Source organism: Megalops cyprinoides, chromosome 15, assembly GCF_013368585.1.
Source record: "Megalops cyprinoides isolate fMegCyp1 chromosome 15, fMegCyp1.pri, whole genome shotgun sequence".
NCBI lineage: Eukaryota > Metazoa > Chordata > Actinopteri > Elopiformes > Megalopidae > Megalops > Megalops cyprinoides.
In genome coordinates this window covers 3,152,337-3,171,789 of record NC_050597.1, presented here as the reverse complement: position 1 = coordinate 3,171,789, position 19,453 = coordinate 3,152,337, and the positions used below count along the sequence as shown (strand labels likewise).

Sequence of the window (19,453 nt, the reverse complement as noted above, 5' to 3'; positions counted from 1 at the left end):
ACCCCAGGCTGTGGAAGCAGCCTAAGGGCGGCAGTTAGGCATAGTGGTGAGGAGCAGGACTCATAACCGAAAGGTTGCCAGTTCGATTCCCTGCTTGGGCACTGCTGTTGTACTCTTGGGCGAGGTACTTAACCCACAACTGCCTCAGTAAATATCCAGCTGTATAAATGGGTAATATGTAAAAACTGTGACCTATGTAAATCGCTCTGGGTAAGAGCATCTGCTGAATGCCAATAATGTAATGTTAGCTCAACCTGCACAGGACCCCAGTGCTGGGGCAATTGGCTGAGCTCGCTCTGTCTGTTACCCCAGTGTTGGGGCAGTTGGCTGAGCTCGCTCTGTCTGTTACCCCAGTGTTGGGGCAGTTGGCTGAGCTCGCTCTGTCTGTTACCCCAGTGTTGGGGCAGTTGGCTGAGCTCGCTCTGAGCAGACCCAGGTGCTGTCCTACACTACATATGGCTGTTTAGGCCATTTGTTTCATGCTGGCTGCAAGCCAACCAAACTTTTTTTGTGCATGGTTAACTGAAATACCCTTGTAAAAATAGCAAGACATCAGGCATTGCTGATTTTTCTTTTCTACACAACAAAACACCCCACCTTTGGGAGTGCCATTTAAACATTAAAAAAGGACAAAATCTCATCTAAACTAAAAATAAAGCAGGTCTAGAGAGTCCATGTTTGATGGTGGGATCTGTGGGGATAACCCAGTTGTAGTATTTTCCTCTGATATTACTGATACTGAACATTGTTGAATATTGCTCCATGAGAGTATGTGAAAATGGCATCAACCATGAGAGAGGCAGTCTCTACCTCTCTGCGAGAACACGGTTTTTAAAGAGATAGGAGAGAATCTTCAGAGCACAGAGTGAGGAAGATGGGAGTGTTTTCAGAAAACAGAGTGAGGAAGAGGAGAGTGTCTGTAGAAGACAGAGTGAGGAAGAGGAGAGTGTCTGTAGAGGACAGAGTGAGGAAGGTGATTAGACTCACACACAGGACGTGCAGGGCCACAGCTCCCTCTGCCAGCTCCTCATCTGTGAAGACATCCGTCGGGAACTCCTTCCGCGCTGTGGAGGACGGGGAAACGTGCGTTACACACAGAGTTACACACACCTACACACACGGTTACACATGCAATTACACAATTACGCAATTACGCACACAGTTGCGCACACAGGCATGCACATGCCTATGCACACTGTTACACATATTGTTACGCACACGGTTACGCACACTATTACGGACACTATTGCGCACGCTGTCACGCACATGGTTACACACACGCAGTTACACACACACTTACAGTGCTTTATCTGTATTCAGCGTGGCACCAGCTATTGTAGGACTGTCTGACAGGCTGAAATGATTTCAGACGCAGTCTGACCTTTCCTTTATGTACTCTTGCTCACGTGGCCTTATTATACGCACTTTTGTAGCCCTGCTTTGTAAGTCGCTCCGGATAGGAGCTCCTGAAAAATGACCAACTGTAATGCTTACACACATGGTTACACACAGACCCTCGGCAAGGCTTAAAAAACTGTTCGCTTTTCTCCTCTCGTACTGCGTCTGATGAAAGCAACTGCAATAACACATCCGCTCCTCTCACGAGGTTACAATCCAAACATTTTTTTACATATGAATCCATGTGATTATTCACATCAAGCATTCAAAAGGTTTTATAAATATCAGCCTCTGTTTACTGCCAATATTTCCACACCAGGAGACACAGGAAGTGAAATGGCATTAACCAAAGGGACCACAAAATAAGGCCAGTGAAATGAATGGCTTTGTTTTAATTCAGTGCTTAAAGAGGGTAATCCTGACATGGCTCTGTGAAAGAAAACGGAGGTAGGAATGCTTCAGTCAGCTGCGCTGGAATAAGGCCAGCTTCACACTCCAGTGTGCTAGCAGTGGTTCCATCACCATGACGTCAGGGCAGGACTGGGGGGGGGGGGGGGGGAAAAATTACACAAAATGCAGAGTGACCTGGGTGCTACATCCTTGATGCACAAGAAACATCAATCTACCAAGAGGAAGAAAGGAGGCATGTGCACACACACACACACACACACACACGCGCGCGCACGCGCACGCGCACGCGCACACACACTCACACACGCACACGCACGCGCACACGCACACACACACACACACACACACACACACACACACATACACAAACAAACGCGCACACACATTCACACACGCGCACGTACGCACACACACACACACACACGCACTGTGCATGATGCACACACAGACACAAATGCATACACAAACACACACACACTGGCTTTGCGGCTTTGCAGCAAGGGGCCTGTACACATGTCTAATACTGAAACACAAACAGCACTCCTCAGAGCACAAAACGAAGGAACAAAGCCTACATCTGCTAGGGGCATCTGAGTGTTGGTTAGCTATCTGTCTCATGGCTGCAACTCCCTTACATAAAGGCACTCTAAAACCACATTGTCAGCATGCAGACAATAATGCCAACAAACATCAAAAATAGTAGCATAAAACGATCAGAAAACATTTAAGGCCATTTGAATGCCCTATGTGTACCAGTTGTTTTTTTTCACAGCGGAAGGCAGAGCTTTCAGAAAGACTGTCTGTGTGGACTGCATGGTGTTCCGCTGACTGGCCCACAGGCGGAGTGCGACGGCGGGCCTCAGAGCGCTCTCAGCGCTGCGGAGACGGCATAGAGAGCTGGACTTAAACAAAGTGACAAGGCATCTTTCCCACATACTGCTCAGGACGGACTGTCTGTTCTGCTCTGTAGAGATACCAGTCGGGGGGAGGGGGGGGGGGGTGAGACGGTGGGGAGAGAGAGAGAGAGAGAGAGAGAGAGAGAGACAGAGAGAGGGGGAGAGAGAGAGAGAGAGAGAGAGAGAGAGAGAGAGAGAGAGAGAGAGACAGAGAGAGGGGAAGAGAGAGAGAGAGAGACAGAGAGAGAGAGAGAGATCGTCAGATAGAGAGAGAGAGAGAGAGAGAGAGAGAGAGAGAGAGAGAGAGAGAGAGAGGGGAAGAGAGAGAGAGAGAGACAGAGAGAGGGGAAGAGATGTCTTTCTGTTACGGAGTGCATTGTTTTCAGAATTCATCTGCTTTGGCAGTGCAACACCTCATGCTGATCCAGCCAATAAAGCTGATTTAGATTTGAATTTGAGAGATTTGGATTCGGCAGAGTCTGGAGGCTTTGCCCCCCTTTTCCCTCTGGTTTCAGTGGATGAGAAGCCTGAGGAGACAGGCACACGTTTCACATTTAACATTATATTCACTGTCAGCCTCAGTATTTTGGGTGGCAGCATAGCATAGAGGAGAAGGGCTTATAACCAAAAGGTTGCTGGTTTGATTCCCCTCTGTGGCACTGCTGCTGTACCCTTGGGCAAGGTACTTAACCAACAATTGCCTTAGGAATTATCCAGATACATAAACAGATAACAGGTAAAAATTGGAACCAATGTAAGTCACTCTGGATGAGAGCATCTGCTAAATGACAATAGGGTAGTATTTATATTGAAAGCCTTGGGTCTCACTCATGTGGAGTTTCCTCACTCAGGAATGTGCTACAGTGTCTAGTCTGGATTTTGAACCTATAAGCAGAAGTCACTGAGTCAGACGTTTTCTATTTTTCTACAGTTACCCATCTTGCCACTTCCATCAATCATCACTGTATCTGACTGAGGAAAAGTGGGGATAAACCGATTATCACAAACTAATAAAAAGTAAATTAACAAAAGATTAAGGGCCTTAAGCCCTTGGCTGGCCTGCTCTCATTCATTACTGTGACCAGTTCATTAAAATGGCTCAAGTGCCCCCACCGCCATCCATCACACCCAGTGGCCCCGCACATCACTGCGTGGGACTCCCTGGCTGATTCATGCGAGGCGCTGATTAGCCACATTTCAATCACAGCACCGCAGAACAACACAGCGCTAAACAAACTTTAATTACGGCGGCTGGACCAATTAACGAATCCAAAACATCAACAACGAGAACGAAACAGTATTACCAAAGCTGGCAAGATTTTTAAACAAACGAGAGAGTATGTCATGTACCCCCAACTCCCCCCCCCCCCCCCCCCCACAGTAAGTGAAGAAAGAAATTCCTGTCTGCAAAGAAATAAAAAGAAAAAAAACACACAATATATAATGCTGCATACACACATATAATCCCTGGGAGTCACAGAGGGCTTGCTCAATTCCATCAATCCCAGTTAATGCTTGGGCCTAATTACGCAGCGCTCTCTTGGCAGGATGGGAAAGGAGGCTGGGCTGAGTCTACTGTGAGCGCACTCTCTGCACAGATCCCATCTAAGAGAATGACAAATGCCTCTGACAGACCCAGGGACTGACCAGCACACGGCTGAGGCTGAAGGGATGGACAGCTTGCTGATGTTTATCGAGGGCAGAGCTGGGAGAACTGGGAGCTCCGCTACTGGAGACATGCCCAGAGTAACTTGCGCCAGCCTTCCCAAGAGCCAAGAGGCAGAGACCCCCGCTGGGGAGGGCACACAGAGCCCCCCCCCCCCCGGGCTGCATCCGAATGCATCAGCGATCCCGGGCAAAAGCAGTGCTCTGCTGTGCTTAGGCATCAGCTGGAGGGACTTCTATACGGACGACGCTGTACTGGCAACGCATCAGTGCAGAGTCCCGCCGAGACTTCACAAACACAACACCGCATCTGCCAAGCCTTGAAACCCCCGGAATCAAAAGACATCCCGAATTCACATTCCATTATTCATGCGTGTTCAGCTCGAATATTCTGCAACGGGGGCTGCAAAGAGGAAAAGCTTGTCATACGAGTTCCGGAAGACATTCAGAGCTGTACACAGAGCCTGCATCACAGCTTTACAGGGGGAAATAAAAGCTTGCTTTGTATCTAAAGTGCTGAGGACACATGGTCTTTCTCAACATCTCCCCTGCCAAATCAGACAGAATAAATGGTCGCCAAAACAATCAACAGGCTGGGTCTGTTGTCAATTAACCTTAATTGACGCATTTAGATCTCTTGTACGTTGTCAAGACAAACAGCACTGTAGAAGACTTCTCAGCTCCAAGCTGGGATCACCAGCAAGACAATGGGACAATTTTGGCTGAGACAATTACCCATGTGTCTCTGACCTTGGCAGTGAAAGTGACATTTGAATAAATGAATTTTATCTGGTTGCGCTTAGAAACTGGCAGGCAGCTCAGTCAGGCGCTGTTGCCACCTCTTATACAAGCTCTCTTTGGTGGTGGGACTATTTGGAGAGATTTCATCCAAGGTTCACATAGCAGTGTAGAACTGACCTGTGGGATGTGCAATCAATGTAAATATTAGATTTTTTTGTTTTGTTTCTAGGTGAATTAACAAAAAAATGTTTCATGATTGATGTCCCACCTGCAGGAAATGGGTCTCACACCAGTGTTCCCCTGGTAAGAGGCCTGTCCCCTCCATAGACTCTAGGCCTCACTGGCTGAGAACAAGCCTTTCCATCTGATACACTGTAAGTAACACCTAATCCAACAATCAACATGGGACACACAAGCTTCCACGCACATCTGCTTCAGATTTCCTGGTGTTTCCCTCAAAGCACAGCCAGACCAGGCGACTGGAGTTGCGAGTTCACATCCAGAGCCCAGTCAGACAGTGCATATGTAGAGGGTTCTGGGGAAATGGCGCGTCGGCAGGGGCTGAAGCACCACCAGAAGAGGTGGTGGAGGTGATGTCATGGGTGTGAAGAAATGTGAACATTTTGTGAATGCACACAGTAAATGACAGTCCCATTCTTTCTCCCTCAGCTAAGTCCCAGAGCTGTTTATATGAATGCGTTAGCATTTTCCAACAAAGGCTCTTAGTTTCACTTTGTATGTGGGGGTCATACTGTGTTACATTCTATCCTGGTGCATAAAAAGATGGAAAATACCAAACAGGTTCTACATCAGGCTTTTGAAGAGGTAGAGAGGGGAACGGAGCAGTCACTGTATGTCCCTCTGAGAGGAGTTAGCCCACTGGAATCTGTAATCTGTGTTTTCCTCAGCTCATTAAGAGATGCCTAATGCAACCTTTCCCTCCCTCTGAGTGAATCCTTTATTCCTGGCTTTCTCTCTCTCTCTCTCTCTCTCTCTCTCTCTCTCTCCGGCTCTCTCTCATATAAAAGCATCCTTCACCCAGCGAAGAGCGTCTCCGAACGACAAACAGGGTTTCTCATGTCATTCCCCCGGGGGTCCCTCCCCGCCATCTCTGCCTGACAGACAAACACAAACACGAAAGCAACACACGGAAACAAGTACATGCAACAGCAGCAGCAGCAGCAGCAGCGACAGCCCTGTCAGACTGAGGGCAGCTGACGTGAGGCAGTACCCGGTGGGCGGGCAGACTCTGTACCCACCTGTGTACAAAAATACAGGACAGGAACTAGGCTTTGTGAAATTTAGACCTAAATATTGTACACACCTCTAATTAAAATAATACAGAGGAATAATAATGGAAATGCGCAGGGGACAAAGCATGGTCTTGATTGTACTGACCCTCTTTAGCGGTATGTTTTTTTTTTTTACCAAACCTACGATTTTATCTAGTGTTGGCTAACATACTACTGACCTGAGCCAGTTTGCTGTCCAAACACCTGTGTTTTTCCTGTTTTGACTTATAACTAAGTAAGTAAGTGAGCGGAAATGTGGTAAATATATTTAAATTCGGACAGATTGCTTGTAATATCTAAGGTATATTTATAATTTATTGGGCAGGTTTATTTTGTTCACCCATAAATACTGTATATTACGACTGGTGTTTGTTTTGTTCCAAGGAGTCCATGTCTGGATGGCTCACAGGGTGTGAGCTCTTTCCATTTCTGTGGGATGAAGCAGCTGGATCCACTGGCACACCCCTGGACAGGACAGCAGTCTCTGGCAGGGTTTTTACCCATAATCCATCTCTTACAATACTGTACTTTGATTGGCAGTGGATACCAGTTTTAAAGGCTTTGATTGGTCCAGGGTCAGGACAGATCATAGATGTAAATAAAGATAGAGGATACATAGATAAAACAGAAAGACAGATAGACAGACATTTTGTCTATTACACATTTATGAACTTTTTCATTTTCTGTTTATTATGTTATGATTCCCTCCCCTTCTGAAGTATTGTGCCCATAGAAATTGTCATGCCAGAGAAACTAAATATACACCACTAATCTTTTTTTATATTCTTTACTTCTTTTCTCCCTCTCTCTTTTTAATCTTTCTGAATCCGAATGCATTTTTTAAAAAAAGATGAGTATGATTAGCTTAGCGATGACACAGGGCCATCATGTCTCAGGCCTGTGAAGGAATAATCTCTTCATGGATTCAGTGACTTTGCAGTAATAGCTTAAAGTGTTTCTGAAGTAAGCTGCTCAGATAGTCATAATGTTTAAATCCATTTTTTTAAATTCCTCTGTCTACTGCACCTCCATCATCCTCCTTTTACAATATGTTTTATTTTTGCTTCGGGTGCACTATAATTAATTGCTCAGAATGTATAATCTGTATACTGCAGCAGTTGTTAGGAAATGCATGCTACAATGCTGGAAGGGGAATTATGCTTTCATGTGGAATGAGATCGGGAAATATCTCGCAAATAAAAAAACGAAGCAACACAACAACAACAAAAAGTAATGCATTAAATTATTACATAAACGTACAAGGCAAAACCTTGCTAGAGATGAGGATTGACACAGACATTAAATTTATCATAAAAATGTGTTTTTTCCGATATTCACGTCATCCTTCAAAGTGAGTAATATAATTTCAAAATCCTTTGAAAATCCTGTGCAGATATTCATAATGTGAACAATCGGCACCACTTTTCAAATAAAGTTAATGCTGCACCCAGTAAATACCCACATGCACACACACTCACATGCACGCACACATGCACACACACACACACACAGATAAACACACACTCACATGCACGCACACATGCACACACACACACACACACACACAGATAAACACACACACTCACATGCATGCACACATGCACACACACACACACACACACACAGATAAACACACACTCACATGCACGCACACATGCACACACACACACACACACACACAGATAAACACACACTCACATGCATGCACACATACACACACACACAACCACATACTCACAGGGGTATACACAAAAACACATACGCTCCTCTCTGTCCATGGACTCTGTTCTGTTACATTGAGAACTTACACATTACGTGCAACATACAACAAAATCGGTTTCAATTAAACCAATACTGATTATATTTGGCATCTCCCCTCGTCTCCCTTAAACAGTGCGGACATTGCAGGGACAGTGTACACAAAGAGAGACTGGCAGCTACATGTGTGTCTGTATGATTACAGCGTATGAACGACAACTCCATCTGATATCTGACACACACAATCTCGATTCGTCACGCCCATTTCAGGAGCACCGGCAGAACACCCAGGGATAGAACTCTCTGTCAGCTTGGAGACATGCGAGAGAGAGAGAGAGCGAGAGAGCGAGAGAGAAAGAGAGAGCGAGAGAGAGAGAGAGAGGGACAGACAGACAGAGACAGAGAGAGAGAGGGAGACAGACAGACAGAGACAGAGAGACAGACAGACAGACAGAGACAGTGAGAGAGAGACAGAGAGAGAGAGAGAGAGAGAGACAGAGACAGACAGACAGACAGAGACAGTGAGAGAGACAGGGAGAGAGAGACAGAGAGAGAGACAGCGAAAGACAGAGAGAGAGTGAGGAAGAGCAAAAACACTGGATATTGTATCCTGACATGGTCCTTTTGGGGGTTTGACAAGTTTGCATGGTCATCATTTCTTTCTTTCCTCCACACATGGAGGTGGCGTGACCCTTAACGACTTGTCATGTGGAGGGAGCAGCTGGAGCACTGTGCCTATGATCGCCTGTCCCATACTACAGCAAATCCTCAACATCAGCTCAACCTTTTCTGAGGAGTCTGCACACCAATCAGGTCTGAGCTGTTCATATGAAACATCCACTGTCTCCTTCCTACTCAGAGCTTAAATTGGCTTTATTCCATAACTCAGTTTTTAAAGACATGGGACAGCATGCTCATGTATCTCTGTGAGGGCAGGCACAAGACGTTGACAGGGTTTATCTGCAAATAACACAATGGAGCTCAGGAAAGGAAGAGGCTTGCTGTTTGTCAGACAAAACAAGAACTGCCACAATACTAAGGCTACAAGGAAATCACTGCAGGAAACAATTCAGGTGAACATCTTCTGCAGAGAGACCGATGTCATTTGCATGTCATCCATTTGTGCAGCAAGATATTTACTCTGGCAATTAAGCTTAATAACCTTACCAAGGCGTATATAATGCTATATGGTATACATGCATACAGACCAGAGGGGGCCTAACTGGTACAGCTACAACATCTACCCCTGTTCTCTGTCTCCAGTGGTATGCACTGTGTGTGAGTTACTACATTCACGCACACACACAGGCACACACACACACACACACACACACACACACACACACACACACACACACACACACACACGCACACACACGCACACAATACACCCAGAGACTCCACACATATATGCTCTTACACACTTACACACAGTGGTGGGAGAGAGGAGGAGGGGCTGGATAAGAATATTCAATGACACACGCAGAGGGTCGTCCTCAAATCCCTGAGTTTTAAATCTACGCAGGATCAGGCTGGATTGACCTGGGCTGCAGCAGAAGGCTGAGAAACACAACAGAGATGCCAACCCCTGCTGATTGCATAACGGCCTGAATATTATATAATTTTCTGTTTCATAAATGATTCACTCCAGCCCTATACATCATTAAACAGATCACAGGAGATAAGGAGGACTTTTTAAGAATGCAAGAAAAGACTGCTAGATTCACAGAGTGAAGGACAGATGTTTTGATTTTTTTTTTCCGCATAAACAGGGGAAATGTGTACCGCTGTCACTGTGTCGACGCAGGAACAGACGCACACTCACAGATCTTACAGCAGAAGGCTGGCTATCTGCACACCCGGCCACTGAGACATGACTGTGGAGCCCTTTTCCTCCACTCAACCGATCAGCTGATCGCATAAATCAAAGAACTGCCACAGATGCACTGCTGTCTGGGTTAGACCGCAACTCCATTGGTCAGTTTTTACAATACTTCACAATGCATACGAAATACACACAGGAACATGCATGTGTGACACACACACAGACGCACACGCACACACACACACACACACACGCGCACGCGCACACACACACACACACACACTCACACACACACACACACACACACACACACACACACACACACACACACACACACTCACACACACAGTCCACATGCTTATGCATTCACAAAAGTAGGGGCAAAAGTGATGAACACCACAGTAACTAAATGCTGAGTGTAAGTGAGACATTAACCCTCTGTTAACCTCAATATCACAGCAGGGGTCTCTGCTGCTGCCCTGTTACTCCCCCGCTTCCTCCCTCTGCCCAAGCAGCAGACTCTGAAGCTGGCCTGCAGTTATGGACCTCATCTCTGCTCCTGGTCTGCTGTGCTCGGGCTTCTGGGAAATAAAGAGGCTGCAAGTGCTTTCCACAAATCACTGGAGAGAGGGACTGAATTCACTCTAATCCTTCTACACATGACAGCCGAGATTAGGAGTGGCAAATGTCAGATATGGATGCTTTTTAGCAGGGAGTGTGTTCACCTCGTATTAAGACTGTCATATAGGACCCCGTTTGGCTGTCAGGGGAGGAAACCTTTTCCCTCAGTGTTTCCTGTGAGGACACATGTGTCAAGCTGCTCTGTGGCTCAAATCCAGGACTAATCTCTCCCTCACTAACAATGTTCACAACACATATAGGCACACACACACACACACACACACATACGCATATACACACACATACATGCAAACGCACACGCGCGCACACACACAAACATACACACACACATACACACAAATACACATGCACACAAAGAAACTTCCTGCATCCCCCTGTGGACTGCCTTAGTAATGCATGACAGAACCAGGTTAGCTCTCTCTCAGCAAGCCATGACCTTGCAGGCACAAATGAGTCATAACCATGTAACACAGATATACCTGAATACGTGGACGTTCTCAGACACAGTAAGTATCTCCCACTGTCCTGTCATACCTGAGCAACTTAATGATCATTCCCATTTACCAGCCCAGTATGGCTGTCCTCTGCCTCCTCGAACTGATGCACTGATGCGTGAGTCATAGCTAAAGCCCTTTGTGATTTTATCATTGGAAGCACCCCCGCTGTGAAAAGCACACACACTCTCCCGATGCAGGGCTTTGCTGTGACCCTGTTTTCCCTGTGCGGTTTACGAGCGGCCCCAGCTCGGGACGAAACTTCCACTGGAGCGGTTTCAAAGCAGCGCTGAGTCTCCAGGTGTCTCTCACTCACAGCGTTTACGGCTCTTTGTTTGGCGTCGGCAGGGTAACGAGCTCAGCCAACCGCTGAGTCCCGCGGCTTTCCAGCCAACTGCCCGAGCCCGGAGCTCCGGAGGTGCTTGGAACCCTGGTCTTCCTCAAACCTAGCGAGACTTTTTCTCGCTGGCAAACAGAAGCCACTTCGATCCACACTGATATGGTTGACACTTCCTGCCTGTTAGCAAAAGCACAGAGCGTCCATGCCACGCAACAGATAGCAACCCAATAGTGTCAGGCATTTGACATCTATAAATTATGAGTCTTATCTTGTGCATTTTACATTAAAGAGATACGAGTTTCTGGCGTTTCTTGGCCCTGGGCATTCACAGTCCCCGAAAGAGCTGCTGACAGACTCCCATAAGTCTATCCATTGCTGTGTAGCAGCATGGATTGCTGGTTGTTTTTCGCAGGATGGTTGATGAATTGTTGTGTGCATTGGGTACCCTCATCTTTATGCATTATTGGGCCCATGTTTCCCCTGTATAAATGTAAAAGGTGCCGTCCCTATCCAAATCTCAGCCACTTCCCTCCTGCTACCTGTAAGCCCCATAATATTCTCAAAAACATGCAGTACACAGTAAAGAGCACTGCACATGGTAGTGACACATGAACAATAATCACTTGTTATTAGAATATTGTAAGACTAATGTGTATAACAGCAATGTTTGTAATAAACACAACAAGCAGCACACATATTGCTGTAGAAATCACCGGAATTACACTAAGATATGCTGGATGTGAAATTCAATAAGAAATATTACTATAAGTAATAATGTGTCATTTCTTACAGATATGATGAGAGAAAGTAAGAATTACATTAATATTATCATTCAGCAGATGCTCTTATTCACAGCAACTGACATAGGCTATAATTTTCACATATTATGCATTTATACAACTGGATATTTACTGAGGCAATTTTGGTCTAAGTACCTTGCCCAAGGGGTCCAGCAGCAGTGACCCAGCAGGGAATTGAACCAGCAACCTTTTGGTTATGAGCTCTGTTCCATACCACTATGCTACACTGCCAGCCCACACTACAATAAAACACTGCACCAATAAACCAACACAATAACAGTGCTGTAGAGTAAAATAAGAAGACAGGAAGGACAACAATGTGGTGCTTAATTAAAACCTTTTCTTTTTACAGGAATTCTGTTGTAGTGCATTTTCCAGTGTCTTTCATCAGTGCTGGGGTCAGCTTTCTGCTGCTCAGACTCAACATGACAGCGAGAAACGTGACCAGAGGACCCCAGTTACAGGATTAGCTTCTCACTCCCATTTCTGCAGTTCCGGGCTGGGAGTGAAAATAAGATGTTCCTCACTGAGTGAGTTTGGCAATTCCTTGTAATAATTTTGGACTTCAAAGCAGATATTCAGTCTGAGCTCAGACAGAGAAGAGAAAAGGCGGAGGACTTCCAGTGCAACATTCATACCTGCACAGGTATGTATCTATCGTCCAAACTGCCAATCACTAGGTAGTATAGTCATATGACCAAATATGTCCCATGTTAAATTACACAGCAAATTACACACTGAGATTGAAAATATATTATCATACAACTGAAATGTGTATGATAGCACTATTACATTAACCCTTTCCCAAACAGGATACTACTAACCCAGATCATGCTTTGCACGGGTTGCACAGTGCTTTACACTGCATTACCTGTACTTACAAACTAATTTATACAACAGGGTATTTACTGAGGAGTTTCCAGTAAAGCACCTTGCCAAAGGATACAACAGCACTGCTCCGTCAGGGAATTAAACCAACAGCCTTTGGGTTACGAGCCCTGCTCCTTACCATTGTGCCACACAGGTGTATATGGAGAGTGGAAGCAGTCTGTGTCTGGGTGATGTGAATCTGGTGATGTCACAGAAGAGCCCTTCCGGAACTGTCCTTCCTGTGCATGTGTGTGTCTCCTCACCTGCTCCCCTGAGAAACCCTTCCGTCTTTCATCAGGAATTCAGACACCCCGAGCTCGTACCCGGCTCCTGACCCCGGCCGGCGGCTCTGTGCTCCTGCCACCAGCCCAGACCGGGCTCATTTTCTCCCTCAGCGTTCTGTTTCCCTGCCTCTGCCCTGCACTGCTGATACCATGCAGAGGGAGGAACATATGGTTGTGTTTAGATTATTGCCAAAAGTACTTAAAAAAACGAATGGGTGGCACATTACCTAATACGTTGGACATTCATCTGATTCTGGGCAGGGGGGAGAGGGGGTACTGGGGGACTTCATGTCTGAGTTGTAAACCATGCTAAGATCTTAAAAGCTCCAAAATTTTCAAATACGGCATAATCCCGGAGAAAGAGTACAGCCTGAAACTTCCTGCAGTAAATAACAAATAACTGCTTAAAACAGCACATGCATAAGGACGCTAGAGGAAGCCTTCTGCTCTGGTGTCAAAAATCATTCTCGGCAGCAGAGACATGTCCCTCAACACAAGGAGCCCTGTGAAAGTGCACAGCTAAGCCTGCCCAGAGGGACCTGTGTGTCTGTTTCTGGAGTGTATCTCCGTTTAGGACCAGTCTGAGAGGGGTGGTGAGCAAGGCCTTTTGAGGTGGTCAGACATCCTGTTTGGCACTAAAGAGGTTACAGTGTGTTAAAGAGTGATGGTGCATCCCCCCCCCCCCACACACACACACACACACACATATACACACACAAATGAACAAAACACCAAGAAAAGCAAAGGAGAGTGCAAAAAATTACGGTATGTGGGGGGTGTTACCACCCAGGTTGCCAGCCCTCGGGCTGTACAGCTCTGAAAATCCCTCCTCAGTGCATCTCCAGCCGGGAACACAAACTGCAGTTAGCACCAGCACGATCGGAGGGGAAGCTGGGGGGGGGGGGGGTGTCCCATGATGCCCTGGCTCAAACCCCCAACCCTCCCCTGACCCTCTGCTTCTGTAATCACCCCTTGTCACTCCCTCCGCCCCTCACTCCTCCGTCAGCGGCCAGAATAAACCACTCCACCGACACTCCTCCTTGGTCTCTCACACTGCTTCTCGGGCGGCTTTGAGCTGCTCTGGGTGCTGACAGAGGTCCCCGCTTCGATTCCCCGATGGGGCACTACTGCTGTGCCCTTGGGCGAGGTACTCCACCTGAATTACCCCAGTAAATATCCTGATGTATAAATGGATAACGTGTGAGAACTGTAAGCTATGGAAGTTGCCCTGGATAAGAGTGTCTGCTAATCTACGGTAATGATGTAATGCTGTTCTATACCAAAACGTCATCTCATGCTGCTTAGCATTTAGTTATCTATTAATAGTTATCTATCAATTTCCCTACAGCATTTATCAACAATCACTGAACCAACCAATAATCCAGTCAGGAGGCAAGAAGACAACCAAGTGTGTCTGCCTTTGTGTGTGTCTGTGTGTAGGTATGTGTGCATACGCGTGTGCATGTTCGTGCATGTTGGTGTGTGTGTGTGTGTGCATGTATGTGCATGTGAATGTGCATGTTCATGCATATGCGTGTGCATGCGTGTGTGTGTGTGTGTGCATGTGCTTGTGCGTGTGTGTGTGCGTGTGTGCGTGTGTGCGTGCATGCATTCCCACGAGTGTGTGCATGTTCGTGAATGTTTGTGCATGTGCGTGTGTGTCTGTGTGTGTGTGTGTGTGTTTACGTGTGATTCCACATTGCACTGCACTGCATCATCACAGCCTGGGTATTAATGCTGCATAATATGAATGAGACACAGTGAGAAACCAAATGAAATCTGCCAATGCAACACTAAAGCAATTAGACCCTGCAATTATGACTTCAGGCAGCTGTCCCTGTGCTCATTCCGAAGTTGAATTATCTCCATCGGCAAAAGCTTTAATCGTTTCTATACATGTCTGTCTTGCTTTCAGTAAATGGATAATCTAATTTAAGACTCTTTCTGAGGCTGGCAACAAAATGACTCAGAGCACAAACATTTGAAATGGAATAGGACTTAAATCTGACCCTTACAGTTATTAAAACATCACAGGAGTTTTCTGATGCCACTTTAAAAAAATTCTCAGTCCTCATGAAAATGTGTCGCACCGTCACGCTTTACTATGTTCGCTAAACATCTGTGGCCCTAAAATGTTTCGTCGGGCTTTATAGCCTGTGTTCTGAAGCAGCAGAGGCGGATCTTTCGATCATTGTTAGGAAAATGCACCGTGACTGATATGCAGCTCAGTAAGGCTGCCCTGCGCATCGCTATCCACAGAGAGCTGCAGTCCACTGGCCCCAGAGGAGACTTGCTCCCTGGAGACGTCATATTCATGGAAACCTGGCTATTTCCGACACCATGTGTGGATGTGAGAGAATCATAAATCATGCAACACAGAGATGAAGTCTGCCCCCCACCGGGGTACGGTACGACGGGGATGGGCTGGGGGGGTGGGGGGGGGGGTTCGCCACACAAAAACCTGCTCTGCTGGGTGACCGAGTAAAGGTTACATGGTAATGCTGGCATTTAATTAGGACGACAAAGAACGTGGGGAGAAAAGCAAAATTTGTCCTGCTCTCAGAGCCTTCCAGAGTGACCTCCATAGAGCAGCTGTGCTTCTCTGGTGAGGAGTGTGTTACAGGCGTGAAGTGGGAAACGTTACAGGCCTGGGTCAGAGTGCAATAATAATAATAATAATAATAAGTTTATAATTATTATTATAGTATACAGTGTGACATGACTCAATGAAGGGGGTGAGCTGGCTTAGTGCTAGGTTGGGCACTAGTATTGGACAGACTAACTGACATGCTTCAAGAGTTTATATAAATGAGTAAATGGATAATATGCCAAAAAAGTAGGTTATGTATGTTCCCCTGCACGAGCTTCTGAATGTATTTGTAAAAGTAATGGAGTTTAAAACTGTTCCCCTGTCAGGGGATCTGAGACCTGAAGCATCACTCTGAGCTGACACGCTGTGACAGCACTCGCTGGAAAAATGTGTTGTGAAGCCTCCTGCTTCCGGATTCTCTCAGAGGCAAAATCTCTGCTTAAAAAACATGTCAGCCCACAACCGCAGTCAAACGCTGCTCAGCCCTCATCTTACCTGCTCTCCATGCAGCGTAACAGCTTTACCTAACGCAGTAATAACCAGGGGTGAAACCTGGCTTGTGTTACGTGAGCTTAAAGAGGCGGGTGGATGAATTCGGAGGTGGTGTTCTGCACAGACTAACACACAACATCACCTCCGCAGCAGGAATGAGGGATCACGGGAGGAGATTCTACACTGGAAGTCTAAATCCTAGTCAATTCACTGTGCTCAATGGCCTGGCTAAAGGCTGCTGACAATGAGAGGCTATCAGATGCCATCGATCATGTGGACAGAAAAAGAACCCTGAGTGAAATGTGGTTTTCCTTCATTACAGAAAGAAATGGTAAAATATGAGTCCATACATAAAACAGCAGCACTGTGGGTAGTGAGCATGAGGTGTTTGCTACACCTTGATGTTCCAGCTCCAAGCTCTCTGGACTGAAGCAGTCACATGATTAATTGCAAACACATTTGGGGTGGTGGAGAGGAATGCTCATTAAGAGCAAGCCCAGTGCCAACAAAGTCTGCGGAGAGGAATGACAGAGGAGAGAAAACAAGTGTGTGTGTGTGTGTGTGTGTGTGTGTGTGTGTGTGTGTGTGTTTCTGTGTGTGTGTGTGGGTGTGTGTCTGTGTGTGTGTTTCTGTGTCTGTGTGTGTGTGTGTCTGTGTGTGTGTATGCGTGCGTGTGTCTGTGTGTGTCTGTGTGTGTGTGTGTGTGTGTGTGTGTGTGCGCGTGTGTGTGTCTGTGTGTGTGTGTGTGTGTGTGTGTGCGTGCGTGTGTGTGTGTGTGTGTGTTTCTGTGTGTGTGTGTGTGTGTGTGTGTGTGTTTGTGTGTGCGCGTGTGTGTGTCTGTGTGTGTGTGTGTGTGTGTGTGTGCGTGCGTGTGTGTGTGTGTGTCTGTGTGTGTGTGTGTGTGTGTGCGTGTGTGAGTATGTGTGTGTGTGTGTCTGTGTGTGTGTGTGTGTGTGAGTATGTGTGTGTCAGTGCGCGTGCCTGCATGTGCGCATGTGCATGCGTGTATATGAGTCTCTTTATGTGTGTATGACTGTGTGTGTGTGTGTGTGTGTATGAGTGTGTGTGTGTGTGTGTGTGTCTGTGTGTGTGTGTGTGTGTGTGTGTGTGTGTGTGCGCGTGTGTGTGTGTGTGTCTGTGTGTGTGTGTGTGTGTGTGTGTGTCTGTGTGTGTGTGTGTGTGTGTGTGTGTGTGTGTGCGCGTGTGTGTGTGTCTGTGTGCGCGTGTGTGTGTGTGTGTCTGTGTGTGTGTGTGTGTGTGTGTGTCTGTGTGTGTGTGTGTCTGTGTGTGTGTGTGTGTGTGTGTGTGTCTGTGTGTGTGTGTGTGTGTGTGTGTGTGTGTGCGCGTGTGTGTGTGTGTGTGTGTCTGTGTGTGTGTGTGTGTGTGTGTGGCAGGATCTGCTCGTTGTCTGTCCTTTGGAAATCTGTCCGATCTGAGCCCAGCATGCTGATGAATTTTTAACCAAGCTGTGGGATTAAAGGTGGGATGTAAAGGAACATGGTCTTTGGGGAGCGGTGCACTGGGAAAACCTTCCCCAGTCTCTTCTGTTTAAATATAGTCTGGGCATCATCGCATGTCTCCCCACAGACACACTGTGAAGTGATCTAATGCTGTACGGACCAGCGCAGAACCAAACCCCGGCTCTCTATTACCTCTCCATTATTAATGCCCACTGATTCTTCTCCTCACGTCAGTCTTATTTCATGTTCTTCTCCCCATTACAATGGGGCTGACACAATAAGATCACATCTTGTCACTGACAAGCAATCGGCTAAGATATAAATGATTTTTGACAGACAGGGCGGTTTCACAATCAAGATCGCTTGATCCTTGACATATAATTCATTTTGACGTCATTCGCCTCTAGAGACACATTTTTAAAATTGTGCCGATATGTGCGTACTTATTCTCCGCATGGACTGAAGATAGGAGATTAAGTCAGCCCCTTATAACCCAAGCATTTCATTAAGAGTCCCAACGGGACATAAAGTATAATGAACAGCACATGTACAACTAACTATTTTATGACTGCTTATTACACCCTTGGTCATGTTCAAACTAAGTGCTTCGGTTCTGAAATTCACAGATTGTTTCGGCTGCAAAGCAACATTTGAACAGCATGTGGATCAACATCAGTCTCTTCTACTTGCCCTCTTTTTTGTATCAAAACGATGCTCAGTGGAATATCATTTTTTCACCTAGTGTGATTAATGACTTAACTTAATTAGGCTGTCTGTTTCATTTCATCCATCTGCGCTGTGCAAAACTCCCTCTGAATTACGAGAGGGAAGAGGCTCACATTCATCTAACGAACCGTCTGAAAGGAGAGCCAACACACGCTCATTTGAACAATCATCAAATAAGCGTGTGAGGGTCTTTCAAGAAAGTAATATTGGAATAAAAAAGGAAACCGAAATGGGCTGAAGGTTCTGAACATACCCCATCTGCACCAGCCAACATCATCCCCGAGGGGGTTAAGCTTGGCTTTTCCCTACGCAACGTGAATGGCAGCACTTTAGCTGGTGAGAGTCTCCGGAACGGGGGGGGTATTACCGGGCAAAGTCAGCCTTTCAGTGGCTGAGGAATCACTGGTTTGTTTGATGCCATTTGATTTGAAAGGGGACAGCAATGAGATCTCCTGACATCCCCATTATCCGAAGGAACAGGCCGAGGGAAGTCCGGGCGAGACTCTCGGCCGCAGTCAGAGCAGGTTAATAATGAAGGAGCTCTCCTTTCGAGCCGTGCGTCCGGTGTAAAACCACAGCACAACTCTGCATATCAATTCAATCCAGAAACGCCACACAAACACATGTCCATCGTTTAGCAAGGGATGCGGTGTTTTAGTTCTCATCAAGAATAACGCAGTGGAAAGGCAGGACAGTACAGCGTGGAAAACAGGGGTACAGCAGCACAGTCTGACTGTCCCACTCAGGCCAACACACAAATATTCAAGCT

The 19,453-nt window shown here is 46.4% G+C and overlaps 1 protein-coding gene across 1 annotated transcript in view; it reads right to left on the bottom strand.

The window, feature by feature from the left end:
* Positions 1-19,453, bottom strand: part of slc24a3 (solute carrier family 24 member 3) — a 67,439-nt gene that overhangs the window by 17,276 nt on the left and 30,710 nt on the right. Inside the window, exon 3 of the mRNA XM_036546621.1 lies at positions 988-1,064. Within this exon, the coding sequence (XP_036402514.1) occupies positions 988-1,064 (77 nt within the window). The remainder of the gene's footprint in view (positions 1-987; positions 1,065-19,453) is intronic.